Genomic DNA, 27,060 nt, shown 5'->3' on the forward strand with positions numbered 1-27,060 from the left:
TTTTAGACTGTTGGTGGGACTGTAAACTAGTTCAACCATTATGGAAAAAGGTATGGCGATCCCTCAACGATCTAGAACTAGAAGTACCATATGACCCAGCCATCCCATTACTGGGTATATACCCAAAGGATTACAAGTCATGCTGCTATTAAGACACATGCACACATATGTTTATTGTGGCACTATTCACAATAGCAAAGACTCGGAATCAACCCAAATGTCCATCAGTGACAGACTGGATTAAGAAAATGTGGCACATATACACCATGGAATACTATGCAGTCATAAAAAAGGATGAGTTTGTGTCCTTTGTAGGGACATGGATGCAGCTGGAAACCATTATTCTCAGCAAACTATCGCAAGAACAGAAAACCAAACACTGCATGTTCTCACTCATAGGTGGGAACTGAACAATGAAATCCCTTGGACTCAGAAAGGGGAACATCACACACCGGGGCCTATCATGGGGAGGGGGAGGGGGGAGGGATTGCATTGGAAGTTATACCTGATATAAATGATGAGTTGATGGGTGCTGATGAGTTGATGGGTGTAGGACACTAATATGGCATAGGTATACATATGTAACAAACCTGCACTTATGCACATGTACCGTAGAACTTAAAGTATAGTAATAATAATTAAAAAAAAAGAAAAAAGAGAAAAGAAAAGAAATGTGGATTACCTCAATCTAGGATTTGTTCTCTCTGGCATGACAAGAGCCATTTTGACGGAAGTACCTTGCATCATATTTCAGATGGTAGATACATGTGATACAATCCCACAGAATGCCGCAAGCTTGGCAGAAGCTATTTTGAAATGTAAAGGGAAGAATGACCCAGAATTCTTTATCGTCAGGGGACAATATTCACTTCTGCAATCAGGCATATCTCCTTTGAAAGGATTTATGACAGCAAACCTCACAAAGGCAACTGGCACTCTGAGGTGTTCACTCTACACACCTCAGACACCTACAGCGTAGTAAAGGTGACAGCCAACATAGAAAGACACAAACTCACACTGCTTAGTGACCAATGTTTGGAAATTAAGACTGATAAGATATGCATTTACCCAAAAGATTATTTTCCTGTTACCACCGCTAGGTGTAATTTAGACAATACTTTGTATTGTTCTATGACACAATGGGGAAACATAAGTTACTGGCATTAGACTTCAGCAGTACAGGAGCAGCTATGTGCACTGCCATTCAAGAGGTAAAGATGGGCCGGGTGCGGTGGCTGACGCCTGTAATCCCAGCACTTTGGAAGGCCGAGGCCGGCTGATCATGAGGTCAGGAGACCGAGACCATCCTGGCTAATACAGTGAAATCCCATCTCTACTAAAAATACAAAAAATGAGCTGGACATGGTGGCGGGCGCCTGTAGTCCCAACTGCTCGGGAGACTGAGGCAGGAGAATGGTGGGAACCCGGGAGGCGGAGCTTGCAGGGAGCCGAGATTGTGCCACTGCTCCCCAGCCTGGGTGACAGAGCGAGACTCCGTCTCAAAAAAAAAAAAAAAAAAAAAGGGAGGTGAAGACTGGTGATCAGATTATCACATATTTTTCTGCATAGCATCATCAAAGATCTTCACTCTTGAGGTCATGTGCTTTCACAGCAAGATGTCTGTAGCATTTAGAAATGGCCCTTGTGCATCATATACTTCATAACAGCTTGGAAAACTCTCACCCAGGTATTACCAAATGCCAAACATCTCTCCATATTTGCCATGTTCTACCCACAGCGAAAATCTGTCCTAGGTGAGATGCTAGCCTTGGCTGCTAAGGAAGTGATCTGAGAATGCCAGGTGCCTTTTGCTCTCTGTCGGTCTATGACAAAAAGGTGGCACTGAAAGGCAATAAGTTTACTGCCACTTTTAGAAGAACTTGTCAAAGAAATGCTCCTTGACTCTCCTGAGTGTTATATGTGGCCAATACCAACTTGAGTTTTTATAGCAGTTATTATATAATGATCACAATCATATTCAAGTCCACATTCTAAATCTTATCCAGATTTTACAGGAACTCTGTTTGATAATGTCCTATAGGCCCTTCAGTGGCTACAATCAATGAATTTGAAAAATAATTTGAATTTGGTTTACTCACTTTTTCAACAGAATGCACTGGTGAATCCTGTTCTGTCATTATATCTCACGTGTGGCTATCCCTCTTGCTGTGTTGGAAGTCAATATTCCACAATGTCAGCTTCTACAAATACCTAAGTATAGAGTAAAGGGGAAACTCTTCAAAGCAAATAGAGGATATGCTATGTCGGGGGGCTCTCTAGCCTTGAATTTGAAACTATGATGTTTATTGTACAGAAAGAAGATGGTTCTTTTTTATATTTTATTTTTAATTTTTGTGGTTACATATTATTTATGGGGTACATGAGATGTTTTGATACAGGCATGCAATGTGAAATAAGCACATCACAGAGAATGAGATATCCATTCCCTCAATCCTTTTTTCTTTGAGTTACAAACAATCCAATCACACTATGTTATTTTCAAATATACGATTAAGTTATTATTGACACTAGTCACCCAGTTGTGCTATCAAATAGTAGGTTTTATTCATTTTTGCTATGTTCTGGTAGCCATTTTTCATTCCCACCTCACTCCACCCTCTCAACACACTTCCTAGACTCATAACCATCCTTCTACTCTCTATGTCCATGAGTTCAATTGTTTTGATTTTTAGATTCCAGAAATAAGTGAGAACATGTGATGTTTGACTCTCTGTGCCCAGCTTATTTCACTGACCATAATGATGTTCCTGTCCATCCATGTTGTTGCAAATTACAGGCTCTCATTTTTTAAGGCTGAAGAGTACTTCATTGTATATATGTACATTTTCTTAATCCATTCACCTGTTTATGGACACTTAGGTTGCTTCCAAATTTTAGCTGTTGTAAACAGTGCTGCAACACACATAAGAGTACAGATATCACTTGGATAAACTGATTTCCTTTCTTTTGGATCCATGTTGGATCACATGGTTGATCAATGTTTAGTTTTTTGAAGAATCTTCAAACCTTTCAAGGAGAAGGATCTGTTGTGATTATTTCGTTGAGCTATCCGACCTATGAGCAATTGAAAGGAATACAAGTTGCTGGAAAATCATAATGAAGAATGCAAAATTATCAGTCTACATTGGAATGTCATTTTTCATTCTAAGGTGAAAAAGGCAGTGCATTTAATAGAAAATACCTTTCCAGAGTAAAATCTTAGGTATATTTCTTTAGTGCCAGTGTCTTGGATGATGGGCCCCTGGAAGTTGTCAACATCTCTTCTTGATTGGAGAAAGTGTTAAGCCCCAAAGTAGCTGGAGCAGTATATTTTCACCTTTTGTCAAGAAGGCAGGAACTTGATTACTTTGAGTGCTATTCAACAGTTTCTGATTCAATTAAAAATGCAACACAAGCCAACTATATTGCTGCTAACTCCTCGCTAGATATCTTCTGCTACTGTCAAAGGAATTGTGGTCTCACTGGACAATCAATTAACTGGGGAGTCTTGAATCTTGGATGACAGCTGAAAAAACATTATCCACCAGAGGAATACCAATTCTTCAAATACCCCATATCCATCAGTATCTTGAATCATGCTTGATTCTGAAGAATTCTCAACAAGTCATGTCAATGGGGCTCTCTGGCCTTGGATTTGAAATGTTGATGTTCATTTTATAGAAAGGAGACTGTTCTGTTGTAATTATTTTATTGAGAAACACAACTTTTGAGCCGTTGGAAAAAAAATACAAGTTGCTGGAAAATCCGAATGAAGAATACAGAATTATCAGACTACAATGTACTGTCAAATTTGATTTCAAGAAATTACAGAAAACCTTTCCTCAAGTTTAATCTCACAGAATTTATTTCTACAAAGAATTCCAAGATAAATTCAGTTTTCTGGAAAATTTTTACATTTTTACTCATTCTTCATATCGACTATCAACAGATGAGTACATCAGTTATTTGGCTAGTGAATTCATGAGTGCAAAACTCAGAGACATTCCAATATTACACTGCTTACATCGTTAGGCATACGCTCAATGCCAGCTCTGGCAATTGAAAATAAGCTCTTTTGTGATCTAAAGGCTTAAATTCCTCCAACCAAACTGCTTGATTCAGATGCAGCTCTGCAAATTTTAAAATTGTTTCTGGAAGAACATGTAAATGAGACTTAAGAGAGAAAAGGGCTTGAAACTGGGAGGCGGAGGTTGCGGTGAGCCCAGATTGCACCATTGCACTATAGCCTGGGGGACAAAAGCAAAACTCTGTCTTAAAAAAAAAAAAAAAAAAGAGAGAGAGAGAGAGAGAGAGACAGAGATAGAGGAAAGGAATGGTCACAAACCACCTGAAATTAAAAAAAAAAAAAATCAATTACGCAGCACGCCAAATTAGAATGAAAACAGAGGTACAAGATTATAAACAGAATGCAATCAAACTTGTCTTGAGCTCACCTAAAGTTTTCTTTCCTGATAATTTTAGGCAACTTTGATTAACATTAAATTAACATTCTAAACTACCAAGTCATTTGAGTTTATATATGTTAGTAAACACTCCCTATATTAATTTTATTGTCCAAGGCTAAATCTAAAGAGTTTAAGTATAATTTAAAAATTAGTTTTCATTGATCGAAAAATAAAGTTTGTTAATTTTAGTACTTTCCCGATTAAATTGATCATTGTTAGTTCTTTATTTGAGAAATCTGCAAAATTCCACTGAAAATAAATTAGTAGTAGAAATTATTCCTAAATATCAAAAAATGAATAGGTTAGTCAATTGGTTTCAAAAAGAAATAAAGGAAATTTGCTGAATTAGCAGAATATCATTCCTACTATTTTTATTGTACTTGGATTAGTGTTCTGAGACAGATACAGTGGCAAGTAATTACGTAATTAAAGTAAATATGTACATTTTTTAATTAAATGACAATAAAAATAGGTTATGCAATGCCCTTAAAAACACTGTGGCCTAATTCTAATGTTATTTACTACTATGCTACACCACACCCAACATCACTTAAATGCTCAGTCTGGGATAGGTGCTACATTAAATTTTAGCAAACTTCACAAGACCCTTATGGGATGATATGCTTCAGTGTTGTAAGTTTGTGTGCCTGTACTAGCCTTGAATTTTCTGGGGGTATACTGACCCAGTATTACTCCAGACACCCAAGAATCTGTTTAGACTTCACAGTAGAACTGATATTAATCTTGACCATAGGTGACAGTGTTGTGGCATTTATTTGGAAATTATTTTTCTTTGATTTTTCTTTGCCTTTTAATTGTTTCATGCATTTTTTAATGTACAGAACATTTTAAAATTCTTATCTAGATAAACTGTTTAGTCTTCATTTTAAACTCCTGCCTCTGAGATGTTACTTAGGTTTCTCCTACCCATAATATCATACACATATTTGCAATATTTTTCTTGTACTGTTTTTTGACTCACTTTGTTTTTCAGCTTTTTTAGAATAACAAAAGTGATATCAATTAATTGTGAAAATACTGAAGTGGCATATAAGCTTCTGAAGTGCATATACGTTTTTATTTATTTATTTTTTAACCGATAGATGGGGGAATGCTGTGTCCTATTTTAATGTACATTTTGGCCATTAACATCTCCTTTGTTAATACATGATGCATACTATTTTTACTGTGCATTTCCTCTTTACATTCTTTGCCTATTTTCCCACTGGGGTGTGCAAGTTCCTAGTTATTTGAATGACCTCTACATATTCTGAATATTCCCTTTTCATTATAAACACCTTGTAAATATTTTCTTCTAGTCTATTATTTGTCTTTTAACATTATGTATCAATAGTTTGCAAAAATGCATCTTTTTAGATAGTAAAATTTGGCTTTTACTTCATGATATTTGTACTTCATGTCATAAGTAAAATATATGACTATTTTAAAATTTTCATTTCTTGTAGTACTGATTTTTTTGTTGTTGTTGAGATGGAGTCTTGCTCTGTCGCCCAGGCTGGAGTGCAGTGGCGCCATCTCTGCTCCCTGCAAGCTCCACATCCCAGGTTCAGGCCATTCTCTGTTCTCCGCCTCCTGAGTAGCTAGGACTACAGTCAACCGCCACCACACCCGGCTAATTTTTTTTTGTATTTTTAGTAGAGATGAGGTTTCACCATATTAGCCAGGAGGATCTCGATCTCCTGACCTTGTGATCCACCGACCTCGGCCTCCCAAAGTGCTGGGATTATAGGCGTGAGCCACCACGCCCAGCCCTGATTTTTTTTATATCAGTCTTTATGTTATTTGAAATTCACTATTTTTTTTTTCAAATTCCAAATATTACCCAACTTTCTCAAAGAAATTCTTTTCTTTACTGATTACAAATGCTACATTTGTCATCTCAGGAATTCTCGTATATTTCCTGCCTGGCTGTCACTCTCCTGCTGTGGATGCGTTTTGTACCAGCACAGTACTGTGGAGTTGCCATATGCTCTGACATCCAGTAAAAGCAGACCTCCGCTCACTGGTGCGTGCTCACTCGCCTTCTTTCTTTCTTTCTTTCTTTCTTTCTTTCTTTCTTTCTTTCTTTCTTTCTTTCTTTCTTTCTTTCTTTCTTTCTTTCTTTCTTTCTTTCTTTCTTTCTTTTCTTTCTTTCTCTCTCTCTTTCCTTCCTTCCTTCCTTTCTTCCTTCCTTCCTTCCTTCTTTCCTTCTTTCCCTCCTTCTTTCTTTCTCTCTCTCTTTCTTTCTTTCCTTCCTTCCTTCCTTCTTCCTTCTTTCTTTCTTGTTTCTCTTTCCTTTCTTTTTATATAGGTTCTCATTTTTGTACAAACTTTGGAGTAGTTCATCAAATCGCATACCAATTACCATCTGATTGAAATTTCAATGTTTTTAGATATAAACTTTGGGACTAAAGCCATCTCACTTTTTTGGCACTGCTGATTTTATTGACTTTCAGTTCAAAATGTATTCTACTTTGTATTTTGATTGTTGTTTGTTTATGAATTATTTAGAAGATTATTGTTTGATTTCCAAACCCTTTTGAGTTTACTAAGTATCTTCTTGATATTGCCTTCCTTTTTCTTTTTCAATTTATATTTTAGGTTCAGGGGTACATGTGCAGCTTTGTTATGTAGGTAAATTACATGTTGCTAGGGTTTGGTGACAAAATGATTTAGTTACTGAATTAGTGAGCATAGTGCCTGATATACTAGGTATAGGTAGTTTTCCAATCTTCACCCCCTTTCCAGCCTCCCTCCTCAAATAGGACCCCCTGTGTGGCATCTATTGGTCCCCTTTTTTTGCTCATGTGTCATCAAAGTTTACTTCCCACTTATACATGACAATGAGGGTTTTTTTTGTTTGTTTCTGTTCCCATGTTAATTTCCCTTGTTGATTTGTTGGATGTAGCCTCCAGCTACATACATTTTGCTGCAAAAGACATAATTTCATTCTTTTTCTGTTGTTGTTGCTGCATAGTATTTCATGGAGTATGTACTACATTGTCTTTATCAGCCTCTAGGCTGAGTCCCTGTCTTTACTCTTGAGAAGAGTACTGTGATAAACATGTAAGTACATATGTAAATTTAGTAGACTGATTCATATTCCTTTGTGTATCTACCCTGTAATGAGATTGCTGGGTCGAATGGTAGTTTGTTTTTTTTTTTTTAAAGTTATTTTAGAAATCTTCAAACTTCTTTCTACATAGCTGAATTAATTTACATTCCCACCAGCCATGTATAAATTTTCCCTTTTCTCTGCAACGTTGCCAACGTCTGTTATTTTCTGACTTTTTATTTATAGCCATTCTGATTGGTGTGAAATGGTGTCTCATTGAGGTTTTAATTTGCATTTCTGTAATAATTAGTGATTAAAGAGGTTGAGCATTTATTCATATGCCTGTTGACTGTATGTATGTCTTTGAGAAGTGCCTGTTCTGTCCTCTGCCCATTTTTGAATGGGGTTCTTTGGTTTTTGCTTAAAAATTTGTTTAAGTTCTTTGTAGATTCTGGATATGAGACCTTTGTCAGATGCACAATTTGAAAATATTTTTTCTCATTTTGTAGGTTGTCTGTTTCTTCTGTTGATAGTTTCTTTTGCTGAGGATAGTCTCTTAGGTCCCATGTGTCTATATATGTTTTTGTTGCAATTGCCTTTAGAGACTTGGTCTTGAAATTTTTGCTATGGCCTAGGTCTAGAATAGTATGTCTTATGTTTTTGTCTAGGGTTTGTGTAGTTTTAGGTCTTATATATAGGCCTTTAATCCATCTTAAATTGATTTTTGTATATGGTAAAAGGAGTGGTGCAGTTTTAATCTTCTGCATATAGCTAGCCAGTTATCCTAGTACCGTTTAATGAATAGAAAGTCTGCTCCTCATTGCTTGTTGTTGTAGACTTTGTCAAAGATCAGAGGGTTATAGGGATGCCTTTATTTCTAGATTCTCTAACCTGTTCCATTTGTCTATGTTTTTCTACCAGACCCATGAAGGTTTGGTTAATGAAGTCTTGGAATATAATTTGAAAAGTTAGGTTAATGTGATGCCTCCAACTGTGTTCTTTTAGCTTAGGATTTCTTTGGCTATTCCAATTCTTTCTTGATTTCATATAAAAGTTAGGATAGTTATTTTTTTCTAATTTCTGTGCAAAATAACTTTAGTTGTTTGATCAGAATAGCATTGAACTATCAATTGCTTTGGGCAGTAATGCCATTGTAACAATATTGATTCTTCCTATTCATGAGCATAGAATGTTTTTCCACTGGTTTGTATCATGTCTAATTTCTTTTCAACAGTGTTTTATAATCTAATTGTAGAGCTCTTGCACATCCTTAGTTAGCTGTATTTCTAGGTACTTTATTTTTCTTATGGCTATTGTGAATGGGATTGCAGTCTTCATATGGCCCTCAGATTGGATGTTGTTGGTGTATAGAAATGTTATGCATTTTTTTGTCCATTGCTTTTGTATCCTAAGACTTGGTAAATAACTGAAGTTCTTTATCATTTCTAGGAGCCTTTGAGCAGGAACTAAATGGATTTCTGGGTATAGAATCATACTATTATAATGTTTGTGAAGAGAGTTATTTCAAATCCTCTCTCCTTCTCGGATGCCTTTTCTTTCTCTTGCTTGCTTGCTCTGGCCAGGACTTACAGCACTATGTTGAATAGGATGATGAGAGTGGACATTCTTATCTTGTTCTGGTTCTCAGGGGGAATGGTTTAAGTTTTGTCTATTCAGTACAATGGTAGTTATGGGTTTGTTACAGATGGATCTTATTTTGTGATATGTTCTTTCAATGCCTAGTATGTTGAGGATTTTTAACATGATAGGTGTTGAATTAAATGAAAAGCATTTTGTGCATCTTTTGAGATAGCATGTGGTTTTTGTTTTTAGTTCTGTTTATGTGCTTAATCACATTTATTGATTTGCATATGCTAAACCAACCTTGAAGGAATAAAGCCTACTTGATCATGGTAGATGAACTCTTCCATGTGCTGCTGGATTTGGTTTGTTGGTATTTTGTTGAGATTTTTGCATCTATGTTCATCAGGATATTGGCCTGAAGTTTTCTTTCTTTGTTGAAACTATCAACAGAGTAAATAAACAACCTACAAAATGGGAGAAACATTTTGCAAAATATTTACCTGGCAAAAGTCTAATATCCTGTATCTATAAGGAACTTACACAAATTTATAAGAAAAAACAAACAATCCCATTAAGAAGTGGACAGAGAATATGAACAGACACTTTTTATTATTATTATACTTTAAGTTCTTGGATATATGTGCACAATGTGCAGGTTTGTTGCATAGGTATACATAGGTGGTTTGCTGCATCCATCAACCCGTCATCTACATTAGGTATTTCTCCTAATGCTATCCCTCCCCGTATCTGCGGCTACATGCTGGGAATACAGGTATGTGACAGCATTCCCATCCTGATCTACTGCAGATTCTCTTGATTTCTAGGTAAAGGGACTGACTGCACCATCCTATTCTGTGAAACCTCTCACACAAATACTTCTACTTTAAGAGTTCTTCCACTTGATCCAGAACCATAATCCATCAATTCCATTATTTTGTCTCTTAAGAGAATACACAAATGACAAGCTGACCCATCAAAACACACACCTCTTTGCCCCAGATAACAAACACTAAAAACCCCAGCTGGTCTTCTTTCACTTCATCCACTTGAGATAGTCACTTTCTCATGAGTGCCTTAAACTCCTTGATTTACTGCTCTCCCTTTCTCTGGCACAATCCTCCACCTGGATGAATCCTGTATTATCTTTGTTCAATGACATCACTCAGCTGAGCCAGAGAGAATGCAGAAAAGTGGCCAGGTGGTGTCAGCACAAATTCAAAACTACCCACACACCAAATTGGCCATAAACATTGTCCAGAAATCATTAAGTTTATGTTTCTCTGAGAAAATCCTTTCTTCAGAATCCCAACATCTCTGATAATCTTCTCCACGTCCTTGTAACATTCACTCACCTGGCATCTTGCCCAGTAATTCATACAAAAATTAGATCCCATGAGGCAAGAACCATCTAATCTTCCCACCACTTCCCAAAGTAATATGCCCAGGTCTGTACCTTTCTTATCCTTCTTTATTTCATCATGTCAGTAAAAAGGCATACCATAGATAAGAGACTGAGATGACATCCAGTCTCATTTGTAAGGTAATCTTGTAAGGATACTGGTAGGCTGAAGTGGAGAATCCCTTGAGGCCAGGAGTTTAAGGCTTTAGTGTGCAGAGATTGTGCCTGTGAATAGCAGCTGCACTCCAACCTGGTCAACATGGTGAAAACCTGACTCTAGAAATATGCATACCTAGTAGCTCAGACTCAGGCCCCTAAAAACAGATGGAAAAAGGAAGTCCTCACAGCAATTGGTACCTTAGTGGTAACAGAATTTTCTTAGAATAGTGAGTCATCTGTCTTTAGCCCCAGTCAGTGACTATTGTTAGTGGCTATTGCCTGTCCTGGCATGGTCCCTACCCCAGCCCAACCCTATACTCCCACCCAAATCTTTTCTGCCCTCAGCCAGAGTCACAGTGGAAAGGCCCATGAGGAGAGGTATATATTAGTGCAGTCCCAGAATAAGTCTTATCTCATCCTAAAATATATTGCTACTGTGTCCACTTTCCCCAAGACATCACTTCAGTGTTACTTATGCATGATTTCCTGGGGACAAGGGACCTAGCTCAGTTCTTAAGATGAAACCCCTTGCCTTTCTCCCCAAATCCACTGGCCAGCTTGATGCATTCAAATATACTTGATTCAACTGTTTATTCGAATGCAAAAGCTTTGGGGAAGTTGCAACTTTTGATATGGCCTTGAGGTTCTCTTCATTAGATGGTTTTCTTCAATGCCTCCACTCTTAGACTGTGGCTTCCAAACTGAAGAAGCTTGTCTTAGACACCTGCCCATCTGTAGCACAAATACTTCTCTATTTTTTTTAACCAAGAAAACCCCACTAAACCATCTGTCAGTCATCGGCTTGGAGGCTGATGTCTCATTTTATGTCTTCCGTAGGGATGACCGAGTGAAAGGGGGATGCTACACAGGTTATCTTGTTCTCTTTGAGCACATTTTTCAAAATATGGACTGGAGTAAGAGGATCAAGGTCTAGCAGTAGGTGGCTCTGACCCACCTAAGCCCATCCCATCATGCAGGTTTTTATCATTAATCTTTAAGGTCCATTTTCCACCTGTTTTCCAGGGGAAATCTTCAGTCTAATTCCACACATCCATGGCTGCAGCCTGTTGGAGTTGAAACCACCTTTGCAGAATTATAAAGAATGAGATCAATTTAACATAACAGACTCCATCTTACTTTTAATTTCACAAGTTACATTGGTTTTTGCTTAATCTGTCATGGAGGTCAAGGTAACTATGAAAGGAATTTGGTTTATTGTTAAACTTTGAGGCAGAGAAACCTGACCCCCCTCCTTGTTTGGAGATTGAAGCTGCATTCATAAGACAAGATGTGAATTATAGTAGTGGTGTAAACTTTGTTAAGGACAGGGATAGTTACACCATGCCTGCTATTGCTTGGCTTGAGTTCTGTTTTTTTATATATGTACTTTATGTTCTAGGGTACATGTGAACAACATGCAGGTTTGTTACATATGTATACATGTGCCATGTTGGTGTGCTGCACCCATTAACTCATCATTTACATTAGGCATATCCCCTAATGCTATCCCTCCCCACTCCCCCAACCCCACCACAGGCCCCAGTGTGTGATGTTCCCCTTCCTGTGCCCAAGTGTTCTCATTGTTCAATTCCCACCTGTGAGTGAGAACATGCAGTGTTTGCTTTTCTATTCTTGTGATAGTTTGCTGAGAGTGATGGTTTCCAGCTGCATCCATGTCCCAACAAAGGACATGAACTCATCCTTTCTTATGGCTGCATGGTATTCCATGGTGTATATGTGCCACATTTTCTTAATCCAATCTGTTATTGATGGACACTTGGGTTGGTTCCAAGTCTTTGCTATTGTGAATAGTGCTGCAATAAACGTACATTTGCATGTGTCTTTATAGCTGCATGATTTATAATCCTTTGGGTATACACCCAGTAATGGGATGGCTGGGTCAGATGGTATTTCTAGTTCTAGATCCTTGAGGAATCGCCATCTGTCTTCCACAATGGTTGAACTAGTTTACAGTCCCACCAACAGTGTAAAAGTGTTCCTATTTCTCCACATCCTCTCCAGCACCTGTTGTTTCCTGACTTTTTAATGATCACCATTCTAACTGGTGTGAGATGGTAACTTATTGTGGTTTTGATTTGCATTTCTTTGATGGCAAGTGATGATGAACATTTTTTCATGTGTCTGTTGGCTGCAAAAATGTCTTCTTTTGAGAAGTGTCTGTTCATATCCTTCACCCACTTTTTGATGGGGTTGTTTGTTTTTTTCTTGTAAATTGTTTGAGTTCTTTGTAGGTTCTGGATGTTAGCCCTTTGTCAGATGAGTAGATTGCAAAAATTTTCTCCCATTCTGTAGGTTGCCTGTTCACTCTGATGGTAGTTTCCTTTGCTGTTCAGAAGCTTTTTAGTTTAATTAGATCCCATTTATCAATTTTGGCATTTGTTGCCGTTGCTTTGGTGTTTTAGACATGAAGTCCTTGCCCATGCCTATGTCCTGAATGGTATTGCCTCGGTTTTCTTCTAGGGTTTTTATGGTTTTAGGTCTAATTAAGTCTCTAATCCATCTTGAATTAATTTTTGTATAAGTTGCAAGGAAAGGATCCAGTTTCAACTTTCTACTCATGGCAAGCTAGTTTTCCCAGCAGCATTTATTAAATAGGGAATCATTTCCCCATTTCTTGTTTGTATCAGGTTTGTCAAAGATCAGATGGTTGTAGTTGTGTGGTATTATTTCTAAGGGCTCTGTTCTGTTCCATTGGTCTATATCTCTGTTTTAGTACCAGGCATCACCACAATGCAATCGATGCAGGTGTGAAATCTGCATGTACCCTCCCTAAATATGTAACCATTTATTTTAAAAATTGAGAGAAGAAAATAAAAATCACAGGACCCCCAACTTTGTTATGTCAAGGGGAAAGGTAAGCCTAGGAACAGAGTCATGGAACCCTGCCATTTATTTTCCCTAAATAGGTAGTTAGCTGTAATTTCACAATCCCTTGTCATAGCATTATGTGTAAGCCAGGATCCCACAAGAGCCCAAAGCCATATACTTCCCCAGATGGCCTGCATTACAAATCACTCACAAGGAAATTCCTTGCTAGCCCCTGAATCCTACATATCCTCCTATAAAACGAGCCTATGCCCATGGTTGCCTTAGGTCTGCAACCTAAGTTTAACTGCTAAAACTGAGTTCTCTTAAATTTCACATTGACAGTGTCAATCACCAACTTATCTTCGCAGGTACAGAACACAGACAAGATGAGATCAATTGTTTTTCCACCTAGCCTAAGACAGCTGCATACATGACTCTTTCCTACACTCTTTCTTTTCAAACGTCTGCCTTATCTTATGCTTATGTAAAGCATCGATTTACTGAGCACTAAATAGACTCTCCCAAGATGTAGCCATTAGCTTCACTGCCTACCCCATCCTTTCTCTTTCCTTCTGCGTGTTCTCTTGCCCTACGTACTGAGTTCCCAAAACCCACTGAAAATGCACAAATGCTCCTGTGACTTGTGTTGTTTCTGGGTACAGCCTCAAACCTTAGCTCAATAAACCTCTGCTAATCAAGACACTTGCCTAAGCCACTTTCACTGGTTAACACGCCCTACTCCACCCTCCTTATTTTTCTCCATAAAGCTTATCATCTCCTGACATGCTCCATTCTATAGTTAATTGTATTGTCGAATTTCATTCTTTTCTCCCTAAAATGTCAGCCACATGAAGACAGGGACTTCCCTTCTATTATTCATGGCTCTGTCTGCAATACAGAAGCCCTTCTCCTGATGCTGTCTCTGTCGTTGATCTCATGTGACCCCCCATCTCTCCCAGTTACTCACAGTGTCACTTGCTGCTCCCCTTCCATTGTGACAGTGACCAGTTTGTGCTCATTGCCTAATGGGGAGACATCACTGATGACCAAATGTATGAATGATGGGAACCCTGGCTTAATTTTCTGAGAGAGAGAAACCCTTATAACTTTCTCTAGCTTTCCACTAAAAAGTGTTTCTGATGCATTTGATATGGGTTGAGGAGTAGCAACATGGAGTTCTCCAGTGTTGTCCAAGGGGATCTATTCTTCACCAAACATTTCTCCCTACATTACTCATGTAGTAAAAGAAAGCAATTTCTGTGTCACTTATCAATGTTATTTTTTAGAAAATGTCCATGATTATGTAAAAATATAAATATTAAATTGTATAAATTTCTATCTAAGCATACCAGTTAACTCCATCCCCCTCAAAAAAGCTATTATTTTCTTTTATTCTGGAATGTATACGTACTTAAGCAAAAAATGTTGCTTTAAATTATGATGTAACTATTGGAAATGTAACTGTAGAAAAAATATTGCTATAGAGTACTAAAAGTCTCTACTGATAAAGTGCATATATTTTCAAAGTGTAATATAATAAGTATATAGAGAATAAAATATGTTATTCACTTATAAAATTAGTATATAAATAATATTTACAGAGAATTGTTTTGAGAAATGTGTTTTGATATTGTTTCAGTTAGAGGAAAAGATTAACCTCTCAAGTATATCAGTTCTTCTATTGTGAAAAAGAATACAAACTTTCTGTGAAGAGAAAGGAATGTAGCCAAGTCCAACCTCATCCTGCTCCCCACACACCAGTCAATATGTCAGGAGACAAGGATTTGGAGCAAGGAAAGGTGACTTTAGTTTGGAGAGCCAGGAAGCCAAGAAGATGGTGGACTAATGTCCCAAAGAAGTATGTGAATCAGTATAAATTTCATGCTCTTTTTATGGAAAGGGCAGAGGAAGGGGAGGTGGGTGGGTAGGATCCAGAGGTGACTGAGGAAGGCAGACACCTGGGAGCCAGTGAGAGTCTGAGGAGGATGGGAACTACTTTGTCATTGGTCAGGTCACAAAGCTCCTACAAATCTCTAACAAAGCATAGTTGTTTACATACTTTCCCTTTAATCTCAGAGTTAGTTTCAAAAACTATATGATTGCTGTTTTTCATTTTATCTCAGTGTTGTAAAATTATCCTAGCCTATGTGCAGGAATGGATGAAGGCCCCTTAAACAGAAGTGGAGTTACTTATGTTCGTTCTTTTGCTGTTTCACTGTTACATTCATTCCAATATTTCTTGGTGTGTTTCAGGATCTCCAATATTTTTTATATTTATAAGAATCAACCATGAAGGAGATGACTGCTGTGTTCAGCATGTGAAGGTGAAGGAATTCCAACTCAGAAAGTGACTCCCCTAGATCCACTGACCTCAGTTACTCTCAGATGCAGTTGAGGTTGGTGAACACAGCCTGGCAGATTAGGAGGCCTTCGTGGAGAGGAGGGAACAGTGCTGCTTTAAGGCCCAGGCCCAACTGCTGGTGAAGGAACCAACAGGGCTCAGCTCATGCTATTTCTCCACTGTGGTGTAAACACAGTGGCCAAAAACAGAGTAGTGCTTTGCCTTGCCTTTGTCAGTGACTTTTCTCATGGGCAGCCTCAGGCATACTCTTTACCTGCACAGTACGTTAAAAACGTCTCCCTTGGAACATCTTTCTATTTTGAAAACTGATCTATCAAAATTAAATTTGTTTTCCTGTTGATTTTCTCATAAAGTTGGAATCTCAGAAAATATGCAAAAAGTGCATACATGAATGAGGAGAAGCCTCTGTAAATCCCCACAAACACAGGTCACCCTGTGGAAGTACTGGTGTCCAGCCCTTAGCCCTTGTCTTTTCACCTATACTTGTGGTCCTGGGGGAGAGTCTCAGGCCTGGCATTGCTATGTGCTGCTTTTCTGTATTTTAAATGTTAATATATACTGTCTGGTTGCCAACCCCTAAATGTGAAACACTTTATAATCCTGATATGCAATGTAGGAGAATTCTGTCCTTCATTCATCATCATGTGAAACATTTATTCACTTAAATTTTTATCAGTCTAAATAGTTTAAATGAGGTGTGTTTTCCCTGTTCACCATTGTTGAAATGTCTTCCCTTTTCATGCTATAAGAAAAGTTGATATTCCTCTATATCTATGCCTATATATCTATGTATGTCTATAGAGATATGTCTAACTGTTTAAACACTTCTCCGAGATTAATGTAATTGTGCTATACCTGTTTTGAAAGGTTTTATTAAGATTTTAAAATAAATTTTTCAAAAGAATTTCCTTTATAAAATATTTGACCCATATAACATACTAAGAAGTGAAAATTATAGGTCAATTTTTTTTTCTTATGAATCACCAGATATTGCTGCATTCTTTTCTTTTTTCTTTCTTTCTTTTTTTTTTTTTTTTTTAAAGACAGGGTCTTGTTCTGCAGTGGCAAGATCAAAGCTCACTGCAGCCTTGACCTGCTAGGCTCAAGTGATCCTCCCACCTCAGCCTCTTGAGTAGCTGTGACCAAGCCTCTCTGAGCTTTTAGTTGATTTACCAATCAAGACCACAGGCAATGATGATCCCAAATACCTGCTTTTTCTGTGGCTCCATCTGACACAGCACATACTAGGACACTGACCCTTGAATAAAGTCACAGATATCCCAATGACTTTCAAACACCTCTGGCAATTCTAGAATATCTATTTAAAGAATAGTTATCCAAATGCATATGAGGACCACTTCCTTATACAAAGATGAATTAGATAAATTGATGAATAGGTGTGTTTGTGTATATCTATTTGCATTTGTCTGATGTGTGTTTTAGTGTTTGGAGAGATGTTGGGTTTTATATACACTTAGATATATGAGGATACTTTGTCTGTCTTCTCTGTGAGTGGAGGATTTGGAGTCACAAACTTTTGTACTTGTAGAGAGTACAGAAAAATTTATTTGAAGAATGGAGGTTTGGGATCCTCTGTAATTGATGGAGTATTTTATAAAGACTTGTACACTCTTCCAGAAGAAATTTATTCTTTTGTTTTTGGCTGCAGAATATTTATAACTTAAAGTTTCCCTGGATTGTAGCATCTATTAATGACAAGTAGTCACTATTTCTTTAAAAAAAAAAAAAAAAAAGTAGAGGTCTCTGCACAAAACAAACAGAAACTCATATAATTTCAAATGATATTACAAAAAGCAGAGTATAACCAATAAAAGGGAAACTAAATATGTGCAACAATTAACAATATGTTAAATACTGTGTTTTCTTGCCTTCATCCAATGGAATAAGAAGTTTCATGAATAATTGTTTTAAAAGTCAATTAACTACCTCATTTACACACCCATGTTTATAGCAGCATTTTTCACAATAGCTAAAATATGGAAACAATCCAAGCATCCATGAAGAGGGTAATGGATAATCCAAATGTGATCTATCCATGCGATGAAATAGTATTCAGCCTTCAAAGGAAGGAACACCGGCACATATTGCAGACCGGATGAGCCTTGAGGGCCGGATGCTCAGTGAAATCAGCCAGACACGAAAAGGTCATCACTGTATAATTCCACTTCTCTAATGTAGTTAGAGTAGTGACCCTTATAGAGAGAGGAAGCCTCTGTGATGGTTGTCAGGGACCGTGGGAGTTATTGTTTAGTGGGTTCAGAGATTCCGTTTTACAAGATGAAAAGAGTTATGGAGATGCATGGTGGTGATGGTTTAACAACATTATGAATGCATTTCATACCACTGAATTGTACACTTGAAAATGTTCAAGATGGTCAATTTTATGTGTATTTTTCAACACTAAAAATAATAAATGAGAAAAAATAATTAACAAATAACGTTTTGTATATGAAAAGGTGTTGCTGTTGGAAGCTCAGAAACATTTAGATCTGAAAAATCACAATGTCATCACATTTCAAATTTTCTGTATTCTAACAAAAGAGTTTCCCAGAGAGACACTTATACAGTATATATATATATATGTATGCTATACATATATATATATGCTAGGGAAAGGGGAATATTTGATATAATCGTCCAGCCTTCAACTCAGAATTTCAAAAATATCAAACATAAATAACAAAAAAGCAAAAACTAAAACTACAGTAAAATTCATATATGTATATAAAACAAGAAAAAAAAATAAGAAAGTGAATTTTTTAAATACTTATAACCTGAAACACATGGGCACATCCATGGAAAAGAGAAATGGAACAAATCACAGGATTAAAACGGGTCACTAAAGATGGACAAGAGACTGGATATAATATTTAGTCATATGACTAATTATAAGCTCAAAATAAAACACAACTCAGAGCCAGAGAGAGATTTCAGTGTGTGTGTGTTGGGGGCGGGAGGGGGGTGGCAGGGCGTTGCAGGGAGGATTTAATTTCAGTGAGAAGAGAATTTTTTATTTCAGAAATGAGGTTGGGGCCTGGCAGGTGCAGTGGCTCACGCCTGTAATTCCAGCACTTTGGGAGGCTGAGGAGGGTGGATCACCTGAGGTCAGGAGTTCAAGACCACCCTGGCCAACATGGTGAAACCCTGTCTCTACTAAAAATACAAAAATTAGCCGGGCGTGGTGGCGCTCCTGTAGTCCCAGCTACTTCGGAGGCTGAGGCCCGAGAATCGCTTGAACCTGGAAGGCGGAGGTTGCAGTGAGTTGAGATCACCCAATGCACTCCAGCCTGGGCGACAAGGTGAGACTCCATCTCAAAAAAGAAAAAAAAAAGAAAAAAAAAAAAAGGAAATGAGACTGGGCGCGGAGACTCACACCAGGAACCTCCGCACTTTGAAAGGCCAAGACGAGAGGATCGCTTAAGCTAAGAGTTTCAGACAAGCCTGGGTAACATTGGGAGACCCCGTCCCACAAAAAATAAAATTAAAAAAAATTAGCTGGGTGTGGTGGTGTGCACCTGTGCTCCCAGCTACTCAGGAGGCTGAGGTGGGAGGATCGCTTGAGCCTGGGAAGCTGAGGCTTCAGGAAGCCCAGATCGCCCACTGCACCCTAGCCTGGGTCACTCTAGCCTGGGTAACAGAGACAGACCCAGTCTCAAAACAAACGAATAATATAAAAAACAACCCACAGACTGGGGGAAGATTAAAAAAGAAAGAAAGAAAGAAAGAAAGAAAGAAAGAAAGAAAGAAAGAAAGAAAGAAAGAAAGAAAGAAAGAAAGAAAGAAAGAAAGAAAGAAAGAAAGAAAGAAAGAAAGAAAGAAAGAAAGAGAAAGAAAGAAAAGAAAGAAAGAAAAGAAAGAAAGAAAGAAAGAAAGAAAGAAAGAAAGAAAGAAAGAAAGAAAGAAAGAAAGAAAGAAAGAAAGAAAGAAAGAAAGAAAGAAAGAAAGAAAAAAAGCTTATAAGTTTAAAGCTGAAAGTGTGGAGTAAACAAAGTCGGGCAAGGGTGGACAGGCACAGCTGACAGGAAGGTCCCTCGCGGGCGGCATCTGGGGGCTGCCAGCCAGGTCTGGCCACGCCTGGTGACGCTGGGCCTGGGGAGGCGTGGGCGGGCAAGCTGCTCCCAAGGCCGCTCTGGGTCCGAGTCCGCGCCCTGAGTGAAGCCGGGAGCCTCCAGCGTCCCAGCGCCTCCGCACTCAGTGGCGCCACCGGCGTCTGAGAACCCAGCAGAGGCTCGGGCGGAGGCCACACCCGGACTCGCTAGAAGGACTAAGCCTGGAGCCCGCCCACAGCCAGGACGCCGAAGGAACCGAGAAGAACGCCGGAGGAGCCAGGAAGAACCTTGCGGCCCCGGAGCTAGAGCGCCGAGGTTCCCGGAACAGCGGCCGCCTCGCCATCGGCCCCGGCGCCCAGGTCTCAGTGGCTCGCCAGCTGCAAGGGGCCCGGGACTGGGGTGGCCTCCAGGCAGCACGGATCTGCCCGCACTACCGCAGCGCCGTCTCCAGGACCAGGTCTCTCAGAACCGGACGCGGCCACCCTGCAGCCACCTGCAGGACAAGAGTGAAGGCCCCCCTGTCCTCAGCGCGGTCCTCAGCGTCGCGTCCGCCCCGCAGCGTCTCTGTCCTTTAAATCCTGTCGCGGCTGGGCCCCTGCCCTGCTCCCGCTGCTTCTGTCAACGGAACCTTTCCCTGTCGCCTCCGCGCTCCTTCCCCGGCAGGTTTCCCCTTGACTACGTGTGGGTTTCCTCTCCTGATGGAAGGGCCTGGGCGTCGGGCTGGAGTGGGAGACCTGCCTCTGGCTCGCCGACTCCGTCCTCCCTTCACAGCCTCCCGCCCAGCTCCTCACACACCCGCACATCATGGGGCTGGGGGAGCCTGAGACTCCAGGACCCTCAGGCAGGGGTTCCACACAGTCCCCACAGTGGGAACCACTCCTTGTCCCTGGGTTGGGGACCTGGCTCCGCCATTGTAGGGACCGGTGCCAGAGGCTCTGTATCTCTTTCTCAGAGAGGAGGCTGCTGCCTGCCCCCGCCCTGCCCCCAGGGTTCTCCCTCCTCTAGGGCAACAACAGGAGCGTGATGTTCACGTTGCAGAGCCAACGCCTACCTCCTCTCCCCACGCGTTCCTGGCACACTGCGATTCTGCCTCCTGCCCAGCAGACCTGCAGTGGACAAAAGGAGCACCAAGAAGCACCTTTCTTAATTGTGGGACAGCCGCAGGAAGGAGGGGAACATGGAGTTCTCCCCTGCAGCCCCTTTTCCCAACGCCCACCTCCAGTCTCTAGGGACAAGTCCAGCCTAGGAGGAAGTCGTGGTCCGAGGGGAGGGCAAAGATGCCTCTCAGCCTGTGGATCTGCAGCTCCCCCAACTCCCAGGATCTGTGTCAGGTGGACCGCCCCTCTCTGCTCCTCCTGGGAAAATAACTCGGGCCGTCCATGGCCTCCCCTGCCCAACCCAATGCCGAGTGGACTTTGAGCTCCACAAAGCTGGCAGAGACCACTGTATCTCCAACAGGGGGTGTGCAGAGCAGGAGCATGTGTGTCTGCAGGTATCTAAGAGATGGGGCAGGGACAATCTTTGGGCCTGTGTGCAGTGAGGTTATGTGAGAGTGTGCAGAGTGGTCTTCCCCCCATAGTTTCCCCAAAACCCACAGCAAGAGTGGAGGGCCCCTGGGGGAGAGAAGGGCCTTGTCTCCTTCCCCTTCACAAGGAGCTATTCCTCCTCCTGAGGAAGAAGTTCTTCCTTCCCCCATCTCTAAGTGGAGGAAGCCCAGCTATCTGCCTTTGCAGTGTGCAGGGTAGAAGGTAAAGAGTTGGTGTGGGTAGGTCGGGGAGTCTTTGGGTCTACAGCTTGCTGGGATAAGGGCTGGGGGAAGGCTCTGTCCCTCCAGACATATTTTCTTCCCCCATCTCTGTCTGGGGCTGCAGAATGGGGTGCCAGAAAGACCCTGTGTCCCCCACACTGTGGGTGTCTTACTCTGGGGGCTCTTCCCCCTCATATAAAGCACCCTTGAAACAAGAAAGAGGGTCCCAGGGCTGCAAAACGTGGAAGCACAGCTTCTGCAATGTGTTGGGGAAAGATGGCACTGTATCTCTCTGCTGGTTGGTGGCTATGACAACCCTGGCCAACTTTATTTATCTCTGAGTTTTCTTGCCACCCCTCTGGGTGTCTCCCCAATCATCTTCACCCTGAATCCAACTGTTTCGGGGAGGGGAGGGTCCTTGCTCCCAGAACTCCCAAGATGGTGGTGGGCCACTTCCAAAATAGTGATAGGCCACTTCGAAGATGGTGGCAAGCCTGGTGTTCTCTGACCTCGGGTTCATGGCCTCATGGGTTCCAAGGAATGGAATCTTGGGCCATGCATGAGTGTTATAGCTCTATTAGAAGCCATGGGTCACGGATGAGAACCATAGAACCCAGTGACTAATGTTCAGCTCCCTTAGGACAAACCCAGGCACTTAGCTGTGCAGGAACAATGGCAAGCTTTTAGCCCCATGGGGAGTAGCAATGGGCACCTGGCTGGATCAGGAGCACAGCGGATGGATCCAGAGGGATGCAAGTCAGCAGTGGGTCTGCAAAGGCGCAAACAGCAGTGGTGGACTGGAGCGAAAGCTCAGCTCAAGCCATAACAAATACAGACCAGAAGAGTGCAGTTGCAAGATTTAATAGAGTGAAATAGAGTGGAAACAGAGCTCCCAAACAAAGGGAGGGGACCCAAAGAGGGTAGCCATTGTCGGCTGGAATGCCTGGGTTTATATCCCTATTGTAATGTAATAGGGAGCCGAGTAAGAAGACACAAGGCAGATGAGAACTGAGGTAGCCTTTATTGGGCTTGCGGGTGAGGTTCACCGGTCCCCTAGGAGGAGGGCTGAGGAAGTTGCACTCAGGGTGGGTATCCAGGGCCTTTTATAGGGTGAGGTAGGCGGGGTTTGTAGGTTTCAGTTTTCCTGAGTTAGGTTTCGATTTCTGAGGAATGACGTGTCCAGGAGCTTGCGCAGAGCGGAGTTTTTGGGTGGGTGCGGGCTTTTTTCGCACACTGAGAGTCTTAGCAGGAAGTGAATGGTGGGAAGTCCTAACAAAGGGCCTGCGGGAAGACCTAACAAAGGGCCTGCCATGCCAGGTGATACTGCCATGTTGGGTCTAGATTCCTGCCTAACACCTATCATTGTCCCTTCTGCTGTGCTCTCAGGTAACAGATGATTGACTATTTCTTTACCTCCTGTATTTGCCTAATTAGCATTTTAGTGAGCTCTCCTTACTATCTGATTGGTTGGGTATGAGCTAAGTTGCAAGCCCCCTGTTTAAAGGTGGAAGCACTCACTTTCCTAGCTAGAGTTAGGGATTCTTAGTCGGCCTAGAACATCCAGCTAGTTCTGTCTCTCACAACCAAGCCCCACCATTGACCTCTTGTCCCTTTGCACACTTGTACTCCACAGGTGGGACAGGACCTGTTCAACCATCAGTTCATCATGGGTGTTTTTGTCAACTGCTTATTAATTGATTCAGGGATGCTTGCCCCAAATCAGAGGTGAGGAAATGACTGTGGGTGAGGAGTCCTTACCTGACCAATCCCTTTTCCTTTTGAGCCCCAGCCTAGGTGGGGGTGGGTGGAATATCTTATATTGGACAATTTGGGGGCTAGAAAGGCAGAGAATCTCTTGGGGGAAGTGCTGGTGTATTCTGTTTCCTCTTGCACTCAAAGCCCAATGAGGATTTGAGGACCAAAAGTCATGGAATCATCCCCTTAGAGGACATGTGTTTGGGAAAGTAGTGAGTGGAGGGCGGGGAACAGCAGGAAGTGGCTTGTTATGACTCAGCTTAGTTTTCCTTCCCAGTCAAGGCAAGACAGCCATGGAATCTTGCCGCAGGCCCTCCCCCTACTCTTTCTGGCCTCAAAATTGGTGCCATTTTCTGACACACCCCCAGAGAGTATGGACCATCACTGGTGCTGGGGGGCCCAGGGCTGCTGGGCATCTGTTCTTACGAGAACTGTCCATCCCTAGAAGAGCACAGAGCCGTGAGTGCTGAGCTGAGGCCCTGGTCTTCTCTACAGTTCAGAGGTCTTTCAGCAAGTCTACTCCCAAGAAGGAAGATGTCAGAACTAGAATACAAAAGTAATTTTTGTGGACCAACAATTAAATGCAAGAAGCCCGGTGGTGAGAAAAGTGAATTCTCCCAACACTGCTTCCTGTTTTCTCCCATTCATGTCCCTCCAGGGAAAACTACTTTGTTGCTTCATTTCTGCCTTTTCCCCCTGACATATGCACTTTGGGGCCTTTTCTTATAACTGGAAGAAAACAAAATCCCACCGCCACAAACCTGTATTTAAAAAGAAACAGGGCAGGGCATGGTGGCTCACGCCTATAATCTCAGCACTTTGGGAGGCTGAGTTGGATGGATAACCAGGTCAGGTGATCAAAACCTTCCTGGCCAAAACAATGAAAGCCCTTCTCTACTAAAACATAAATAAATAAATAAATAAACAATTTAGTGGGTGTGTTGGCATGCACCTGTAGTCAACTACTCCAGAGGCTGAGGCAGGATAATTGTTTGAACCCAGGAGGCAGAGGTTGCAGTGACTGCACTCCAGGCTGAGCGATAGAGTGAGACTCTTGTCTCAAAAATAAAGAGAGAAAGAAAAAAAGAAAGAGAGAGAGAGAAAGAAAGAAAGAGAGAGAGAGAGAAATGACCATGTGAAATTTGCCTCTGTCTAAATATTTCATCCTTGCACACATGCACGTGCCCCTGTGTGTGTGTGTGTGTGCATGTGTGTGTGTGTTTGTAGCCACCCATTCATTTTTTATATGGAGTATTGTCTTATTTCTGTCTGTTTTGGTCCCCACCTCATGAGCTTGTGCTCAGGATCAATCTTTTATGTCCTGTTATGATTCTGAACATTTGATTTGACCCACAAGGGAATCTTTCTCCTGGTAACTCAAATAAAATTGTAATTTAAAAATAATAATAATAAATAGGCCGGGCGTGGTGGCTCATGCCCGTAACCCCAGCCCTTTGAGAGGCTGAGGTGGGCAGATCACAAAGTCAAGAGATCAAGACCATCCTGACCAACATGGTGAAACCTAGTATCTACTAAAAATACAAAAATTAACTGGGCGTGGTGGTGTGTGGCTGTAGTCCCAGGTACTCAGGAGACTGAGGCAGGAGAATGGCTTGAACCCGGGAGGTGGTGGTTGCACTGAGCCAATATCTTACCACTGCACTCCAGCCTGGCAACAAAGCAATACTCCCTCTCAAAATAAATAAATAAAGTTTAATACAATAAGTATATAGACAATAAAATAGAAATTGCTGATGACATTAGTAGATAAATAATACGATGCATTGTCTTGAGAAATGTAGTTTAATAATCTTTCAATATTAATAAAAGATGAGATTGTGAAGTACAGCATCTCTGTCACTGGTAATAAAAGAAAATCCAAACTTTCTGTGAAGAGTAGTAAACCTCAAATTCTTGGCGTGTTCCAGGAAGCTAAGCGTTCTTTAGATTTGGAAAAATCCACCGTGAAAAAGCTGACTCTTTTTTGTTTGCAAAAATGTGACTCTTCACATATTTGCAGCATGTGAAGGTGGAGGAAGGGGCTTCCAACTTGGTCCAGTGACCTTCAGAGAAGGTCCATGTGGGTGAACAGAGGCTGGCAGCTCAGAAGGCCTGAGTGGAGGGGAGGGAACAGCACTGCTTTAAGACCCAGGCACATTTCTGGAGGAGGGCACAGTAGAGCTCAGCTCTTGGCCTCCAGGGCAGGTTTGGAACAGCTGCTTGTGAGGGGGTGAATCTCATGGCCTATTCCAGGGACTCAGCACTTTTAGCATCTCTGCAAAATTCACCTCTTGTTCTTTGGAGACTTTAAGTCTCTTTTCTTTCAGTGCTTGAACCAGGGCAGTTAATTCTCCCTTAAGCATCAAAATTGTCTCTCTTGACATTTACATAAGCATTTATAACGCTGTGTGTAATCAATGACTCTCTCTAGCCTTGCATTCTCTAAAGGTGACTCAATCTCTTCCTGCTCATTTTTGGGAGTACTAAGCTAGTCAGTGAGTGGGCATTCTTCTCCATTTGTGAATCGACTGTTTCCACAGTTTGTTTTTTATATCTTCCATAAAGTCAGCTCTTAACAGGTCTTTGCATTGTGGATGCCCTTCTTGGAATCCTGGCCCTAAACCCCAGATGGTGTTCTCCCTTCGCCCTTCAGGATTCTGCTTCAATGTTGCCTTGCCAAAGTCTTCTCACATTTCTTGTAGCAATTACCCAGTAGGAAAAGGGGTACCCTCTCCACCCCTCACCACCCAACCACCTTCCTGCCTCATCTCTCTTCCCAGCCTCCTCGCTCTCCATGCAAAGTACCATTGTTTGTGTATTGTTTCTCTTTTCTCATTGGATTTAAACTTCATTAAGGCAGAAATTCGTTCCAATTTTGTTCTTGCTGTATGTTTAATACCCATTATTGCCAGGTGCAGTGGCTCAGGCCTGTAATCCCAGCATTTTGGGAGGCCAAGGTGGGAGGACCACTTGAGTCTAGGAGTTTGACACCAGCCTGGGCAACATAGCAAAACTTCATCTCTACAAAAATACAAAAAACTAGCTGAGAGCGGTGATGCATGCCTGTGGTACCAGCTACTCGGGAGGCTGAGGTGGAAGGATTGCTTGAACCCAGGAGGCAGAGGCTGCAGTGACAGAGAGAGGCCCTGTCTCAAAACAAACAAAAAAGTACCTCATAATCACACACACAAAAATATGTGTTGAAAGAATTGCTGTTCCAAGGCTCCAAGGGGCTGCAGCGGGGAGCTGGAGTGGGGATGCCCAAGGGAGCACTGTGGCTCCGGAAAGTCAAGGGACTGAGGCAGCCTGGGTGCCCTTGGAGGCTGCAGCGCCCACCCCCCGCATCCTCTTGGCTACCATGCTCTGGGAGTCCCAGACTTCGGTAGGGCGAGCCAATCCTCCACTGCCACCGCCCAGTTCGGCCGTGCCACCCGGCTGCCATCGCCAGCACCCTGTCCGTGGCTTCCTGCAGGACTTCGTAGCTGCCCAGGTTCTGGTTTCCATTTGGAGCCGCGCTGTGAGTCAGAACACCTGGGCGCCGAGAGTAGGCAACTGCCTGAGGTGACCGACCGAGGAGGAGGGTAGTCTGGGACACCTGGAAGGGCCACAGCATGCCGATGACCCTCGCCAGGAC

The 27,060-nt window shown here is 41.5% G+C and overlaps 2 protein-coding genes across 2 annotated transcripts in view; one reads left to right on the forward strand and one right to left on the reverse strand.

Annotated features, from left to right (window-relative positions):
- Positions 1-27,060, reverse strand: part of LOC105472068 (ankyrin repeat domain-containing protein 30B-like) — a 539,363-nt gene that overhangs the window by 309,510 nt on the left and 202,793 nt on the right. The window lies entirely within an intron of this gene.
- On the forward strand, positions 1,140-26,460 carry LOC139355997 (proline-rich protein HaeIII subfamily 1). The gene is made up of 5 exons (XM_071068727.1): positions 1,140-1,211; positions 11,433-11,577; positions 15,746-15,816; positions 20,034-21,255; positions 23,305-26,460. The coding sequence occupies exons 1-4, from the start codon at positions 1,140-1,142 to the stop codon at positions 20,946-20,948; spliced, it is 1,203 nt and encodes a 400-aa protein (XP_070924828.1). The 3' UTR covers positions 20,949-21,255; positions 23,305-26,460.

This window comes from Macaca nemestrina, chromosome 9 (genome assembly GCF_043159975.1).
Source record: "Macaca nemestrina isolate mMacNem1 chromosome 9, mMacNem.hap1, whole genome shotgun sequence".
NCBI classification, from domain to species: domain Eukaryota; kingdom Metazoa; phylum Chordata; class Mammalia; order Primates; family Cercopithecidae; genus Macaca; species Macaca nemestrina.

Coding starts and splice junctions, on each gene's coding strand:
- LOC139355997 (XM_071068727.1), top strand. CDS start 1,140: ATGGGGAAACATAAGTTACTGGCATTAGACTTCAGCAGTACAGGAGCA. Junction 1,212..11,432: donor TGTGCACTGCCATTCAAGAG/GTAAAGATGGGC, acceptor TTTTTAACCAAG/AAAACCCCACTAAACCATCT. Junction 15,817..20,033: donor GCTGTGTTCAGCATGTGAAG/GTGAAGGAATTC, acceptor CCCTGAGTGAAG/CCGGGAGCCTCCAGCGTCCC.